General features: G+C 37.8%; 1 protein-coding gene across 1 annotated transcript in view; it reads left to right on the top strand.

Moving 5' to 3' along the window:
• The window catches only part of LOC129263455 (uncharacterized), a 125,185-nt gene that overhangs the window by 67,829 nt on the left and 39,191 nt on the right, over positions 1-18,165 (top strand). The window contains exons 34-46 of the mRNA XM_064100693.1: positions 994-1,196; positions 2,204-2,270; positions 2,628-2,843; positions 3,906-3,995; positions 5,523-5,692; positions 8,722-8,819; positions 9,416-9,641; positions 10,817-10,960; positions 12,518-12,687; positions 13,738-13,910; positions 14,622-14,839; positions 15,472-15,612; positions 16,709-16,893. Of these exons, the coding sequence (XP_063956763.1) occupies positions 994-1,196; positions 2,204-2,270; positions 2,628-2,843; positions 3,906-3,995; positions 5,523-5,692; positions 8,722-8,819; positions 9,416-9,641; positions 10,817-10,960; positions 12,518-12,687; positions 13,738-13,910; positions 14,622-14,839; positions 15,472-15,612; positions 16,709-16,893 (2,101 nt within the window). The remainder of the gene's footprint in view (positions 1-993; positions 1,197-2,203; positions 2,271-2,627; positions 2,844-3,905; positions 3,996-5,522; positions 5,693-8,721; positions 8,820-9,415; positions 9,642-10,816; positions 10,961-12,517; positions 12,688-13,737; positions 13,911-14,621; positions 14,840-15,471; positions 15,613-16,708; positions 16,894-18,165) is intronic.

Genomic DNA, 18,165 nt, shown 5'->3' with positions numbered 1-18,165 from the left:
TGTCAGTGCATCCACTAACACTGATCTTAGTATCCTATTTAAATCTGGTAATGGGTTTCAGTTTAGGATGGACTAATAGACTCACGCATTGTTATTTATACCATAGGTCTTATGTGTTAAATAAATAAATAAATAATAATATAAGATCTGTATAGCGCACGTATCCACCTTGCTAGGTGCTCAAGGTGCTCCTATATTACCCGGCTAAGCTAGTCTTCCGATTCTGATGCGCACAGCTTTTGGAGGAATTACTTCCTGCCGGTATCCATTTACCTCACCTGGGTAGAGTGCAGCACGGTGTGGATAAATTTCTTCCTGAAGGAAAACACACCATGGCTAAGATTCGAACTCACGACCCTCTGTTTGAAAGGCGAGAGTCAGAACCACTAGACCACGACGACCCCATAATACATCCACTATCACTGATCTAGGTATCCTATTTAAATATGATAATGGGGTTCAGTATAGGACAGACTACTCGACTCACACAATGTTACTTACACTGTATATACCATAGGTCTTATGTGTTAATGCATCCACTGTCACTGTTCTTAGTACCCTATTTAAATCTGATAATGGGTTTCGGTATAGGACAGACGACTAGACTCACACAATGATACTTATATACCATTGGTCTTACATGTATGTGTTAATACATCCACTGTCACTGATCTTAGTATCCTCTATAAAATCTAATAATAATGGAGTTCAGTATAGGACAGACTACTAGACTCACACAATGTTACTTACATATTGTAAGTCTTATGTGCCAATGCATCCACTGTCACTGATCTTAGTTTCCTATGTAAATCAAATAATTGGGTTCAGTGTAGGACAGACTAATAGCATCATATAATCTTATTTTCCTACCCCAGGTCTTATGTGATCAACTGCACCAGTGTCAATGGCCCTACTGTCACTGTCCTTAGTATCCTATTTAAATCCTATAGGACAGACTACTAGACTCACAAAATGTTTATTTTCCTATCCCAGGTTTTATGTGATCAACTGCACCAGTGATAATGCACCTGCTGTGACTGGATTGGTCGGTAACACCACCGATCTTAGTATCCTATTTAAATCTGGTGATGGGGTGCAGTATGGGACAGACTACACGTGTACACTCAGACTCACATACGGGGGTAATACGAGTGTGGAGGGGCAGAGTATTCCTATAACAACACTGGAAAATGTTGGTAAGTTAATCCTTCCATATTGGTATAGTCTAAGGAGGTGTTGCAAAAAACATTCTGGTAGTTGCAATTTCATGTGAAATTTTAATTGCAATTTAACAATAACTGTATTGATAAGATCAATTTTAGCAGGTAATCTATTCCTCCTCGGTGCAGAAAGCATATCAGCATTCAATCACAAATTGGCATTAGACCTTATACAGTGATGTCATTGCGCCGCCATCTTAGAGGCTGAAGCCATTGCCTTGCATGTGTTGGTTATCTGCAGCTAGCGCATCTCTGACAACTCTGTTTACATGTATTCCTATATCCTCTGAAGGAGGGCGCTGTGGGATTATGTTGTCATATTTAAAGGTCTTTTACTTGTAAGATGTATGATAAATTTGAAGAACCCAATCTCCTTGCTATTGATTGGAAGTTTCTTGCAAATGGTTCAGTGTCAGCAAAATGAATGATAAAGTTCAATTTTTTTCATGTCACAATATGTTGGAGTACTGGGCCTCGTTTTACAAAAAATTGCAATGGATTCAATCAACCACATTTATGGAAAGCCAGCAACATCAACATCGAAAATGCATGTTTATTCAAAATACTTTCTATATATGATGAACTCACACATTCATTGTTTTCTGAACAAATCATTGTGCTTATCTTTGTTCACAAAGTACATTGTGTGAATTTCCTGTAGAAGAAATTATGACATTGATGGATTTCTATAATAGTTGAGGTTGATCTGATCAATTGTAACTCTTTCTAAGATAAAATCAACATCTTCATTTAAATCAAAATTCACATTATATTTCTTATGATTGGGTATGTGTATCATTAAAGATTAATGGAAGTAGTTGCAGTAAACACTACTGTCATGGGAAACCACAACTGGCATTTGACCTGAAGCACATGGTCCTAATAAGGCAAAAGATCTACTGTTTGTAAGAGCTCCTTGGACTTTGAGAACCCTTTTGAAATTTGTATCTGATTTTCTTGATGATATTTTATTTCCTCCCCAGCATCCACAAACCTGACAGAGTCTGGGGGATTGGACATTTCACTTCAGATCCTGTATTATGATTTCAGGTTTGTATAATGCCTTGTTCACTCTCATTATTTTTCTAAGGAAGGGCGGAAGATGATTTTCATTTATCTACCTAGACATTGAAGGGATCACCTACCTATCTTGCTAATCTGAATTTAACACTTGCAGTAACATGAAGTATCCCTCAAGGCTCCTTTTTAGGACCTCTCTTTTTTGATCAATCTAAACATGACGTGTATCATGCAGTGTAAACTGCCACTGAAGATTATTTCAATTCTTTTAACAAGATGTTGAAGACATCACAAATCTATAATGATAGTCTGGGTTAAAAGGAATTACATGCGGTGTCCCTCAGGGATACATCATCTCACCAACTTTATTTTTCATTCTATCTACAGTGCCACTGAGGATGATTTTGATTCATCCACCAAGACTTTGAAGATATCACCCACCTATGTTGATAGTCCCTTTCCTGCCTGGTTGAGGGAATCAGATGACCCGACCAGCGATACATTCTCTGATTGGTTCAGGAATGTTGATAACAATTATGTCTTTGAGACCAACATTGTTATCCCTTGGTTGAATACCTCGTCTATATATGACCCTATAAATAGGTACAGTTTTTGGTATTATACAGTAAACTCTGTGTATGTCAGCCTTTCTCACGATGAATAATCGCCCAACTCAAAGCATTATTTGAGACCATGGCTCTGTAACACAAAGGTTTGTCATTAATTTCAAATATGAAAGAACCACACTGATTGGTTCCCGGTCAGTATTTTAAACAGAGCGCGCATACAACAATGATCTTGATTGGTCATTGATATTTAGCGATTGATTGCAAACCTTTGTGTTACGGAGCCCAGAATATGTCAAACATGCAATATTTTCATCCTCTATTAGTCAAATTTTGCCTTAGTCAAATAGATGTCTGTCCTAAGAAAAATCACTTATGCAGAGTACCCTTTACTTGGCAAAGTTACTAATTCACAATATATTCCTACACTGTGTCTTGTTTAAGATGATGAACTGCTTGTTGGAGTTCATCATGTCGAATCAATATTACATCACGAAAACTGTGAAATATGCTAGGTTATACCGGTTGTCTATTATTGCACATTGATGCCATTACTGTAGGACTTTATGTGAATTATGAGAATTATTGCTATATTCAGTGGCTTTCATGAGACTTAGACCACAGTAAATTGGTCAATAGCAAGGAATTTGAATCTCTCAAGATGGGTTTCTTTTTTGTAGGACGGACTGTATTTATTTGATTGGGTGGTCAATTAGCTCTTTTTGTTGATATTGTTGATTTGTTGATATAACAATAGCAGGGCCCGCTGGTAGAACAGTTTTCAGAACTGAAGTGGCTTCCCTGGGTAAATATGCCCATATTACTATTATTATTATTATTCTGTGATAAATTTATGATCCAAACAAAGGACTTGAATATCATTTCCCCGGCTTTAGCTTGGCAGGTGTAATTGCAATGCATATGCATTTCAAGGAATTAATTCCTATCGGGTAGGCCTACCCTTTTTCCTCACCTGGGTTGAGTGCAGCATAATGTGGATCAATTTCTCGCTGAAGGAAATTATGCCATGGCTGGGATTTGAACCCATGACCCTCTGTTTCAAAGTCTGAAGACTAATCCACTGATATTCTTTCTCCAGATACTGGTCCCCTTCTTATTTTCCTTTGGATGGACTTGGGTATACAGCTGAAGACCAGAGAGATTGTTCATATGTTCTTCATAACTTTGGGTAAGTTTGTATTGCAGAAACATGGGGGCTCAAGGTGGTTTCGCCCCCGAAATGCTCAGTTTATCCCTGGAAAATCCCAGTTCATTGCAATGTAAAGCTTATCAAATATTGCAGCTTTAGGCAGTCCTTCGTGAAAAGTACCCCCCAAATATGTATATAGGCATAAAATAATCCAGGCATTGACGCTAGACGTACTGTAGCTGTCAAGGTATCTCATTTAATGCTAGCTTTGGGCCAGTAGGGCCTTCATCAGGCTTTTATGTATTAAAACAAACAAAATAGAACAAAACCATACAAATAAAATCGTAATAACAACAAAGTAAATAACGGGTAACAAAGAGTACAGAACAGAAGGATTACAGTAAGAAAACCAAAAATAACAACAGAGGGGGTAATGACTTTAAACGAGATGGTTGAGTACAATAGAAACGATTTGGTAACTATCACGGTTGTAAGTAGAGTTGGTAGAGCATCTGTCTCCCAACTTGGAGGTCGGGAGTTCAAGCCCTGGCCACATCAGATCAAAAGATATTAAAAAATTGGAATTGCTACTACCCTGGCGTTCAGAGGAATAGAGGATCCCAATAACGAACTCTACTCAAATGGTGCTCCTTCAAATTTTTTTCTTACTACTGGAAGAAGAAATAAAAGAAGGAGGAGAGAGAGATTAGGAAAAAGAAAAAAGAAAAGGAAAAGTAAAAGGGAAAGACAGAGGGAAATGGAAGAAGAACACATAAATGGATACTTAGTTTTGTTGTATTGTCAATAATCTTAACCCTAAACTGACCGGGGGGGGGGGGGGTTGAATCAACCCCCCCTCAACATTTTCTGCGATCATTTCGCGGTGCACATTTTTTTTACCGCGCCACTCACAGAGTTTATACTTTCAAGTCTCGCGCATCTTTTGAGACCAAATTTGTGACGCCTGGGTACGCGGTTCCGAAATTACGCAACATTTCATAAGTGCATGTCAGACCAAAAATTGTTCCAAAACGTGATTTTGTGTACAAAGTCAATGCAAATTGAGTTTTCTCATCTTATTCATAAAGATATGATTATTTTTGCTTTAAACTGCTGAAATCAATTGATTTTAGCATAATTATGCTTCAAAAAGGTTGTGCAATAAATCTGGTGAAAAAAACTAAGAAAAACAAAAGGTTGAAAAACAAAGAAAATACATAAGAAATTCATAAAACAATAAAATACATTAGAAATTGATTTCCAAATCGATTTTTTTTTCAATTGCGATTGTTAAGAATGCTACAAAGAATATTTTTGCCAAAAATTAGCATTCTAGGAAATTTTGGTGAATTTTAGCAAAAAGTATGATTTATGCATAAATGAGCATAATTAATTCATATAAAATAAAATCTCAATATTCGGCGGCCGAGATCTCAGGCGGGGGTTGAATCAACCCCCCCCCCCCCCGGCCACAGAACAGCCAAAAAAGCCCGGCCTAGTTAGGGTTAAGAGTAATACCTGTTTTAAAATGAAAGTTATAATATTTATTCTGCCCTCTCCTTTCAGATTTACAAGTGCAGTCCGAACCGGGATACATTTTAATGGCAGTGAGGAGATTACGGTGGGAGGAGGCGAAGAGATTTTTGTTTACGTCAATAAGATACTTGTTCTACAATCTCAGAGAGAATACCAATCAGTCACTAAATGCAAGAAAGTTAGTTTAGCAAATGCTGATGGTAAGTTGCCTCTTCCTACTCTGCCATCAAGTTTTAGAGTCAGTGGTCCGTCAGCTGTCATTGTTAATGTGACACCATTCGGATATCAATCACATATGGACAAACCATGGTTAGATTTATTACTGGCAGACGTTATGTAATGCCATTGGTATTGGTGGTGATTTTTTACATGATTGCTAAGAAAGCATGAATGCTTGTAAGCAAGCAACCAGAGGACCGACGGCTTAAGGTCCTCTCCGAAGGACCTGGTACTGAGGATTAATGCCTTACCAAAGGGCACCAGCGCACCAAGTGGGAATCGAACCCGGGTCACCGGAATACGAGTCCCCCGCTCTACCGACTGAGCTATCGCGCCTCCTTGGAAAATACAATCCGGTTAAGTCAATATACCACTTTCTGTGGCCTGACTGTTACCTGAGGTTTATTAGGCTTAGTCTACCGAGTTTGCTTTCCTGCAGAGATGTACTGTAACAGGTATTTCCAATGCATTTCACTAAGTCTGGGGTCAGCAAATGATTATCCATTCCCTATGAGAGCCAATGCCCCACTGACTTTCAATTTAAGGATGTTTTGTAAACAAAAAAAAACCTTGATTTGACTTTCACTACTAAACACCAGAGCCTAATGTTCAGCCAGAGTAAAGAAAAAGTCCAAGGCAGTGTAGTTCATCTGCTGAGGAAGTGACATTAACCCTTAACGTGCCATGAACACATATCTGTGCATCCACTGGACTGCCACGAACACATTTTTGGGCAATGGTCACACGGCTATTGTTATGCCTATTGCATTTTGAGGAGTGCATTGCATGCATGAGTGATTCCATTGTTCAGTTCAGCTTATGGTCAAGAGGTTTAACATTATTGTCTCATGAGTGATTTTCTTTTTTTGGTAAATAAAACATTTAAATATAGAATCTTTGAAAAAAGTGGCACTCGCTGGTTACAGTGAATGTCACATTAAGAGTTAAGAAAGTGATGGAGACCCCATTCTCATTAAAGTCCTACAACTACACGTAGTTTAGTGGAAAGTAGACAGTTTAACGCGTAATTGGAATGCTCAAAGCGGTCATGGAATCGATCTTCCAAACCTTCCAAACGTGTTTGGAAAACCACCTTGCGATGTTGTTTTCAAGAGTCACTGCTTTGCCTCATTATCAAACTAGTTTAAGCATATCTGAGGACACAATGGTCCTCCGAGAAGCGATCTTTACGCATGTTGGGCACGCTATTCCACAAACTGTGTGCAGTATGCGTATACTTTGGCTTCAATTACCCTTCTGTCTTAAATGCAAAATTAGAGGGTATTTTGAGGGTTAAACACAATTTTCTTGTAAGTTGCTGTCGCATACAACAAGGTCTTAATGCTCTTAAATTATCTTGGATTAAGCAGGATAAGTAGTAAGTTCATGGAAAGAAGTAAGAATGGAGAAAAATTGGGTTTCATGAATGAAGTTTGATTGTTTGAGGGATTGCCCTACTACTCTTTAAAAGCAAAAGAGCTCTTCTACTTCCTAATCACACTCCTCTCAGAATGAATTCCTGTACACCCATACAGTGCATTTTAACCCCTTTTTGAGTGAGCTGTAATACTTATAGAGTGCATTATAACACTCTGGAGTGGACTGTAATGCCTATCAGTCAGTTGGCAAGCCCTGAAAAAGTAGCTTCTTTTATCCAAGTGATATTCATGACTAGAGGGTTTTTGCATAGTTAATGAGCTTAGTGCGAACCAAAACACCTCTTTTTATTCGGCCATTGCTGCTCTAAATATTGACCAAATTTCATGTTTTTGGTATCTTTGTAAAGAAGGAGAATCATTCTTTCAGGTCATGTGTTTGGATTTTTAAAAGGATGTTGTAATATAGGAAAAACTTTTGATCTAAAACATGAAACAAAATAATTTTTTCATGCAACAAAAGTTGTTGTTTTCACACTTAATTTCTGTTTGAGCACAAATGATTTTTTAATCATGATAAAGCTGAATATCTAAGCTTTAATATCATATAATTTTTATAAGAAGATGTATTTTAGATGGGTCAGCAGCAAGCTTTTCATAGGCCAAGTACATTTAGCAGCTAAAAAACAAGAATACTGCGCTCTGATTGGTCATAGAGACCACATACCCACGCAAATTCCAATGTTCCCCTCACTGGGCCTCTGCAAGGTCACACTCACCATGTGGTAATCTCTTCAAATTACTCGCGCCTGTTGTGTTGAAAACATTATTCAGCCAATCAGAACTCTGGATTTTATGTTACTCAGAAATTTCAGAAATCTTGTCTTGCATCTTGATGGAAAAAGCTGGCTGCTGACCCATCTAAAAGATGCCACATATCAAGAGTGACATTGTAAGAAAGTATAGAGTTTGAGCTTTCTGATGATATAAATAATGTTGGTGCCTACAACACAAAATGTTGCACAATTTGCAAGTGAAAACAGAGGAAGAAAATTCTGTGTGATGCATCTTTTCAGGTTAAAAATTTCACTTATTTATCAAAATATTTCATTCAAAAGAAATGACCAATATAAAAGAGTATCATTTACTCTTGCCCATGGTACAAAATAATCAATATTACTCAAGGAGAAAGTGGTTAAATTCTTTGAGAAAGAAAGTCTCACAATTCACGAGATTTTGCAGGGACATGAATTCAGCCACGAGAGGACTTGGATAAATCTTGCTCATTAACACAGGGGCTTGCCAACTGACTGCTATAGAGTGCATTATAACTTCTTGTAGAGTGAACATTAATATTTATTGAGTTCAAATAACTCCTTGAGTCAACTGTACATCCTTATAGTGTGCATTTTAGCTCCTACTGGAGTACACTGTGCATCTTTATTTTTACACATTTTTCAGTCAGAAAAAGAGGTTATAACCAGTATCAAACGATGTGAATCTTACTCAAGTAGGACTAGTCTCCCATCTTACCTTGAATAGAGTATGATCATGAACGAGAAAAGGTTTTTTGCATCTAAATTGTATTTGATTAATGTAAACATAACAGAAAGGTTGTTTGTTTTTTAATTTAGGAGGTGGTACAATCACACCAGAAGAGGGCAGTATTGTAGATGGAGAATGTGTTATTACCGGGAGTGTTCCTGCAGAGGCTGTGACACTTGATCTTGTGGTAAGAAATATTTCATAGCTTTGACTAAACAGGGAGAATATTGCCGGCAAATATTTGTAATCGATTTCAAATTTATTGCAAATGAATTGCAAAAATTATGCATTCAGCCAAAAATATATGTTGTAATTTTACAAGTGTTGGATCATTTCTAGCTGTAGTAAATCAGTTTACACCCCCTGTTGCAAATAAGTCAACATGGAAAGATAAAATTTATCGCCATCTCATTAAGTTGATGGCATTTTAAAGTTTCTGTACGTTTATGCCTTTCCTTGCATACATCGGTATCATCTTCGTTCATATTACTTCTTTTGAATATCCAGAAGTTGGTGATGTATATACATATATATATATATATATATATATATATATATATATAATATAATTTATTAATTTATTTATTTACACATATATATATATATATATATATATATATAATATAATTTATTAATTTATTTATTTATCCATAGGTTGTCGATGGCTATAGATTTGATATCTTTCACACTGAAAGGTGGATATGTGCTTCAGACTACTTTATCATCTGTTCTTATTTCATATGTATATATATTTTTATCTATATATTGTTTTATTATCCATAGGTTGGCGATGCCTATAGGTTTGATATCTTCCACACCGAAAGGCAGATGTGCAAATCAGATTTCTTCTTAGAGCTCAAGCGTTTTAATGTCATGGAAGAGGATGAGAGAATCATCGATCATTCCGTTCATATCAACGAAGGTTTGAGTGTAGACGGCATCGTCCAGACTCTCTCGGTAGCCGACTATTTCTCTACTGGTCCAAATTATAATGTTTCCATTGTCAGTGGTGAGATATTTATATTGTTTTCATGGGACAAACTGCCACTAAATATACTCATATTAATAGTGATCTTTTGGATAATTACATTAAATTGGGTATTAACCCTTTCCACGCGTACTTCGCACCAATGCACACTCGGTGCCGTGCGAACTTCACATTTCACACTCAACAAACAATGCATTGTTTCCCTCCCTGAAAATAATTCAGTACAGATGGGTTCATGGTCCAGCGCACAAAGAGTTAACAACATTGTTGACTTTTTCGGGAGCCGACTTTTTCTCTACTTCCCTGGTTCGCACTATAATATTTCCGTTTTGATCTTTCGTGTGAAATGGGACCCTGTGCATTGAAAAGTATGCAATCAAACTCAACTCTAAAAATAAGTTGTGACATGATTTTGAGCCAATCATATGCAGGTATTCAGGACTTGCTCTTGATTTTTTTTCAGTTGCATTGGGCCCTAGGTCTAAATGTGACCAGCCAATCCAGACCAACAATAAGTCGCCCAAAATGAATTTTAAGATTTTAATTTATTTTGAAAACGCACAGCCGTAGCTTTGAAATGATATATAAATTGTCGAAATTGATCAACAATTACCAACTGAAATACTTGATTGAATGCAGAGGACTCGAAGTGAGAGCTTCAGAAAATACGGAGAAACAATGTTTGAAGATTATGTTCACTCAAGCATGAGATGTGCACACTGCAATTTTATAGAAACTTCCAAGCAGTCCACAAAAAACTTGTGTCAAGCAAAGGCTTGTATCTTGTCTTCTAATCAACTTTACTATTTGGAATTTTGTACAGCATAAAGGAGAAATACTACTTCAGATAAGCTAATTATTCATTTTGGGCTTTTTGAAGACCAATTTACTATTTTGGCTATTACTGAGAACTATCTTGGGGGTGTTTCACAAAGATTTAAGTATTACTCAGAGTCGCACTTAAATAACTAGTTGCGCACAGTATAAAAAGCATAACCGCATTGGTCAGATCATGCCAAGAGGATGCGCACTACTGCGTATTGATCAACAAGATGGAGCGTTGCATTTGGTGTACGCGTCGGCATTTAAGTGTGACTGAATCCATACTGAAATCTTTGTGAAACACCCCCCCCCCCACTGGTGAATTTTGCAGGATGCGGATATTAAATTGAGTCATGTATTCATTTGAACTGCAGGTAATGAGGCGAGGCATTTCACGATTAAGAACTACACAACAGAGAATATTAATGCTGGGATCATCCCCTCCACGGTGGAACCTACCCCTACCTACACCATTAATGGAACATCCTTTGTCACCTGTGCATTCACACCTGTACAAAGTAAGAATTTGTTTGAAGGTTTGCATGGTGGTATGTACAATGGCTGATGTGGTTTACGGTACACCTTGTGAAGTGTTATAGAAACAGTGGATAGAAGAAGAGAAGAAATGGATAGGCGAGAAAGTAGAGTATTCTTTCTTGAAAGTAGTCCTGAAAAGGACTGTAAACCAGGAAAGATTGATGAGTTGAGAACAGCTTGAGTAGTAGAGCTAATGAGGAGATGCTGGCTTGAGTCGGCGAGTAGAGATGATGAGTAGTAGAGAGACTCGACGTTTCGGGCAGGTTGACTGTCCGTCTTCAGGAGTGTGAATCTTTCCTGGTTTACAGTCCTTTTCAGGACTACTTTCAAGAAAGAATACTCTACTCTCAAATCTCCACTTTCTCGCCTATCCATTTCTTCTCTTCTTCTATCCACTGTTTCTATAACACTTCACATGGTGTACCGTAAACCACATCAGCGAAAGTAAGAATTGTTGGAAAACACGATCATACTATTATTTTCAATGTCACATTTTTATTATCAACCTCTTGCAGGCCTATCAACTACTCCTTTTTTTTCCAGGAGTTAAGATTAAAAAAATAGCCCATGTGTATTTGTGAGGTGGGGTATAGGTGTAAGAGTAATATAGTTTTTCAAATCATGTAGTTTCTCAATGTTTAAATATAAGAATGCTAAACATGTCTTGATTTAAAAAAAAAGAAAAGTGAGGGAGACACACCTGACATCGAGACGAAAAATTTGCACCACGTGATCAGGGCCCTGTCTTACAAAGAGTTGCGATTGATCCAATCGACCACAACTATGGAAAGCCAGCAACGTAAACATCTAGAACGCTTGGTTGTTAAAAATATTTTCTACATATGATGTATATTCATACATTCATAGTTTTATTGACAATTCAGCGTGTTCCTCTTTGTTTACAAAGGATGTTGTGCTAATTTTCTGAAGAAAAAAATATGACGTTGATGGATTTCCATATACATGAGGTTGATCAGATCAATCGTTACTCTTTGTAAGACGGGGCCCAGGACTCCTTTTTTTCATTTGAATCATTTGGATCATAACGATTATGATCCAAATAGATCACAATGATTTCTGTGGATGCAATTATTATGATGATGCTTATAGTGTCCATAATGGTGGTAGTGGTGATGTTGATTGCGATAGAAATATTGATGGTAATGTTGATGATGATGGCGATAATTGCAATGATTGTGACATTAAAGATTTTGATTATGGTTGTGATAATGATGGTAATGATATTGATGAGGGTGATGTTGATGGTGATGAGTGTGATGATGATGATGGTGGTGATGGTGGTGATGATGGTGATGATGATGATAGTGATGATGATAATGATGGTGATAGTGATGAAGGAGATAATGCTCTCGATGATCATGGGAATAAGGGTGACTGTGATGATGGTGATCATGATATTGGAGTAGAGATGTCTTTAGAAAAATAATAGTTACAAAGCTCATGGTGACATCATTGAGAGCCCACTCAAATACATCTTTTCACAAAGTTGAATAAAATCCATATTTATTCTCACCTAGTTCCTGAGCCTGATGAAGCTGGCATCCAGGAGTACGACATCTACACCGATCAGGTTCTCCTCACCATTGAGAATGAAGTCGACTACGAGGTCGCCTACGATTACCTCCTCATCATCAGCGTGGAAGATAATAACTCATCTCCGCCTCGATCAGGAGAAATAGCCGTTCAGGTAAGCTTTCAGCTGGGGAGAGGTGTTTCACAAAGATTTTAGTTTACTTAAAATCATACGTTCACCAGTTGTAGACAAAATAAGCACAACTTAAGAAAAATGTTGAATATCTACATGTAGGGTATGGATTGGAATCGCTTACGCAAATGATCTCCCAGTCTATCATGATATCGATTTCACTATGCTTCATTCAACCCCATAGCCAGTGAGAGTGAATGTGGAACATGAAGAGGGTGGATGCTGAAACTCAGTGAGGATTATTAAGTGTATTGAATCTAATAGAGGAGGTGTGTGTTTCATAAAGCTATTTGTTAGTTATGAGCGACTTTACATTGGCTGGTGATCCTTTCTTTGGAAATACATCAGCACCATTGGAAATCTACTGTGTATCATTTACCGCCAGATGGGATCACCAGTCATTCTTAAAGGTGGTGGTAACTTTCGAAAAGCTCCATAAAATACCCACCTGGGTTATTTGGTGCCATCTCAAAGCTAGGTACGTGGGACAGAATCCACTCTAATCCACTTATAGTTGAATGGAGCTGGGTTATTTGGACCCCCATCGAACAGCCAGGGATAGGGAGGGGCAGAATTCACTGTAATCTGCTTGTAGTGGAATAGAGACTGGGTCATGTAGACCCATCTCACAGCCGGGGATGGGGGGGGGGGGTAAGCTAGAATTCATCCTGGCCATGAACTTATCTGCAGGCACAGACCCTGATTGAAACTTTGATCAACAAGTGTGTCTCCACGCAAAGACTAGCACAAAACTCGATGGCATGAGTGAGAGGGCCTTCAGTACACAAGACATGATTAGGTTGCTCATTCAGACTCTGAACTCGAGTGAAGGGTTTGCACAGCAGACTAGCCATCAATCAAGTCTGGCGAAGAAGTCAAACCCTGAAAGTCACATATTACATAATCAACAAAACTGTATAGTCATTTACAAACAAAAATAATAATTTCAATGAATCATGAATGTGCTAATTTATGAATGACACACAAATGTACTTTCAATCCTTTGTTGTATGCAAATCTTCTTTCTTTCAGATCTATGTCGATGATATCAATGATAACTGTCCAATCTTCAATGGCAATGACAGCTTTGAGTTCTTCCCTCTCCCTGTCCTGAACAACGCTGAGTTAGCTGTCGTTAATGCCACCGATCAAGACTCTGGGATTAATGCGGAACTTACATATCTCTCCAATACACTATCAGAAGAGTGAGTATAGAGTCGAGCGTGACCCAGTGATAATAATAATGATAACTTGTATTTCCCTGGAAAGCCACTTCAGCTATCAGCTGTTCTTCCAGTGGGCCCTGCACAACATAACATGTTCTAATTCTCATAGAGCGCCTGACAAAGCAGAAGGTACCATTTTTTTTCTCTTGCCTGCATAGCTATGCGAGATGCTTTCCTAACAGCGAGTTTCAGGTCACATGATCAATGTCAAAGGTCATTTAAGGTCAATAAACTAAAAATTTCATTATCTTGTGAATGGCTTTTTGTAAATAACCATTCATCGTACTTATTTCAAAGTCAGCATTGCTATGTTGAGTACCGTAATGCAGACGAGACTGCCAGAGGCACTCCATTTATTTGTATTCTGTGACCTACTTTTATTCTTGTATTGTCATCTTAATAGCTTATAATTATATCTGATACTTTGACAATAAAGGGAAAGACATAGATAATTTGAAATTTAGATGCTTGAGTGTTCTACATGTCTACATGTCTTATTTGAAAAGTACTTCTCTATTCAATATTTCTCCAAAATTATATAATCAAATGCAAAATGCATGTAATATTACTTGATGTGCCTCGATCCATCAAGATCCTTCTACATCTTGATCCATGTACAATAAACTTATATTGTTGCATGCATATTCATAGTGCATTTACCCTAATGAATGTATTTTTTCCTCTTCCTAGACGCATTGGGAACTCCTCTTTCTACCAAGTTGAGATGATCGTCGCAGTAGTAGATGGTGGTGTCCCTGTCCGAGGGGACGTTGCTAATGTCAACCTGACTATCAGTGAGACCTGCCTCTATGATGTATTAGGAGCACCGATAGAAACTATCATCTACACCAATGAAACCACAGGTGGTCTCTTCCTAAGGGTGCCCAAGTATTACCTCTTTGAATATGGTAAGGCATCATGAGTGTTAAATAGCTGAAAATATCTACCTATACTGGTGACTTCCTAGGGGTTTCCAAGTATTACCTAATTGAATGTGGTAAGTCATATTGACAAGACTTGAGGGAGAAGTATCTGATTGTTGTTTTAATTTGTCTCATATCGCTCGAGCTAAGGATGAGGGCAATATTGATCTGTTGATCTGAGGCAAAACTGTAAATGTTGGTGAAGTTAACTCTCATAAAGACACAGCATCTTTTACAGCAGTTTTCCACATTCCCAATAGTCTTGTCTATGATGAAACAGTGATGTTAAGGGATTAAAACGTGCAGGATTTCTGTGGGAAAGATGTGGCTGTGATGCTTGGTCAGATGGTAAAGCTCAAGAACAAATACCAGTCCTTTCTTAAAGTCATGCTTAACTTATGAACAACTTTATTGAAAGTGCTTTCAGGGATTTATCACTGATCCTCTTCCCTCTCTTCTATCCTCCATGTTGGGTTTTTTCTGGGGCTAGGATGGCTACCCAGGAATAAGAAGGTGTCCCCAGTTGTGCATCAAGTCATTAGTCACTTATGAACAGCCTTATGAAACACCCACCCATTCTCCCTGTGTAAATGTTTCAATATTTTTCTGTCTCCTAGATTGTCGGGACGCCCGAGGTATGGCCAACGGTGTGATTCAAGAAGCTCAGCTCTCCTCTTCGAGCAACACCAATAACAAATACGATCCTGACAGGGCAAGGCTCGACCTCAAACCAGATTCTGATATCCCAGCTGGATCAGGTATGTCACCATTAAGGTTCAGTGTAACATTGATTTTAGCGGAGTTTGTGGTGATGTTAATGATAGTGATGTAAATGACAGTTATGTTGGTGATTGGTATAGTGAATAGCTTGTAGGGCCTAATGATCATTATTACCATCCAGATTGGATGAGGCTCAAGTGATGATCAAATCCTGATATACCATTTTGATCAGGTAATTGCGATTGTTTGGTGGTGAGGATGGTGATGTTGAAGATTGCTGGGCATTGGACGGTTATGATGATAATGACGATAATAGATTTTATCCTGATAATGCAAGGTTCAAGTCCAAGTCATGGTACATGTATACCCCTTTTATCAGGTGATACTCTAATGATTGTTTGTGGTGGTGATGGTGGTGTTTAGAATTGATACAGTAGCTGCAGAAAGATGATGTCATAGGGGTGATATCGATAAAACCTTTTTCCACAATCATGAAAGTTTACCTGTCGATGAGTGGTTTAATCCTGATAAAGCAAGGCACAACTTTAAAACCAAATAAATTAATGAATATATAATATAGGATTTGTATAGCACCCTTATACTCCTTGCTAGGTGCTCAAGGCGCTCCTGTATTACCCCGGCTAAGCTAGTCTACCGATTCTAGTGCTCACAGCTTTTTCAGGAATTACTTCCTGCCAGTACCCATTTACCTCACCTGGGTTGAGTGCAGCACAATGTGGGTAAATTCCTTGCTGAAGGAAAACCGCCATGGCTTGGAATCGAACCCATGTCCTTCAGATTGAAAGATGAGTCTTAACCACTAGACCAAGACGCCCCCCACATAAATCCACGCATGCAAGTAATATCATTACTTTCTTCATTACACCACTGGTAATAAATCGTCGCATGGCTGGCAGAAGGGCGTTAGCGCGATTTTTTTACAGAAAAATTGATTTTTGATTTTCAGTGCTGTGTGACATAGTTTTGATAGTTCTTTCATTTACATGTAGTATAGCTGTAATTGCCTACAATGACATAATCACGTGTTGTAAAAGGGTACTTTCCAGGGCTCGTGCGCATTAACGCCCTTCTGCCAGCCGCGCAACAAAATATGCTTTATTATTCATTCCTTAGGTTGGGTACCTGCATCATCAGATACAAATCAATGGATTCAGATTGATATGGAAGAAATAACAATCTTCTCAGGCATATTAACCCAAGGAAGCAATGACTTAGAATACTGGGTGGAGACATTTGAGGTTGCCGTTAGCAACGATACCTCCAGCTGGTCTTACATCATGGAGGATGGCAGTACAAAGGTATGATATTAAAAGGTTTAGAGAGTGCCAGTCGGGCCGGGCGGTAATTGTGGGGGTCTAGCAGGGTTATTGTATGTCCCCTCTTTTATTCCTCAGTGCAAAGGTATGTTTTTTTTTTTTTTTTTTTTTTTTGCAAAGGTATGTTATCAAAAGTCTTAGAGATAGACATTCAGTCCTGGATGGTATTTTATGAAGATGTATGTAAGGATATGCATGACTTTCCACACAACTGGAACATGTTCTTAGGTGAAAAGGCATAGTGATATATCAATCAGCACAAGGAAGGATCTCCAGTCGTGTGTAGTCATTCATAACTTACAAACAACGTTTGGCCGCCGGTTATTAATTGTGGAGGTCTAGCAGGGTTATTATGTGTCCCCTCTCTTACTTTTCATCTTTTCCTTGGTTTGTCTGTTGATACATAGGGGGATGTCAAGGTATGTGCTGATTATGGTGTTTGTGTTGGATATACGATTAAGATTACCTTCCTTAGCTTCATAATTGATCTAAGATTACAAAGATTAGCCAAATCATATAATTTATAGCTCACTAAACAGAGATGAAGCGATGATTTATCATAACTTAATCACAAATACAATAGACAAATGACCTACCAATGTAAAGCTTAGAATCTCCTCTTTCATCTGATATTACTTAGATTATTCCCCATTCACGCATGAGTGAGCAAAAACAATTTGAAGAAAGGATACCAAAAACTCATTTGGCGGGGGTATCTGAATAAAAAAAAAAAAATCACATGCCTAAAAAGTTCAATATCTGCTCTTTTATTTGATACCTTAATCACAAAAATGGTCAGGAAGTAAAAAAGTTATGTTCCCTCGAAACAATGCTTGTATTTCCATAATTTCATTAAATAAACGTGTTTTCACCGGTTTCCCACAGAAACTTTCGCATGGTTAACAAAAGACTTAATGCATGGCTGATCGTCAAAAAACGGAGTGTCGAGTGAGTTTGAACGCTAGCCTGTAGAATCTCTTAATTTTATGAAATTATTGAAATTCAAGCCTTATTTCAAATAACCAGAACTTTGTTATTTCTTGACCATTTTCTGTAATTGAGGTATCAAATTAAAGAGCAGATATTGAACTTTCTAAAAATGTGGTTTTCTTTATGAAACCCAGATACAGCCCGCCAAATGACATTTTGGTATCCCCTCTTCAAATTGTTTTTGCTCACTCATGCGTGAATGAGAAATAATCTTAGTAATTTCAGATGAAAGAGGAGATTCTAAGCTTTACAATGGTAGGTCAT

This window comes from Lytechinus pictus, chromosome 6 (genome assembly GCF_037042905.1).
Source record: "Lytechinus pictus isolate F3 Inbred chromosome 6, Lp3.0, whole genome shotgun sequence".
NCBI classification, from domain to species: Eukaryota; Metazoa; Echinodermata; class Echinoidea; order Temnopleuroida; family Toxopneustidae; genus Lytechinus; species Lytechinus pictus.
The sequence above is the reverse complement of the archived record's forward strand: the minus strand, read 5'-3'. Positions and strand labels throughout refer to the sequence as shown.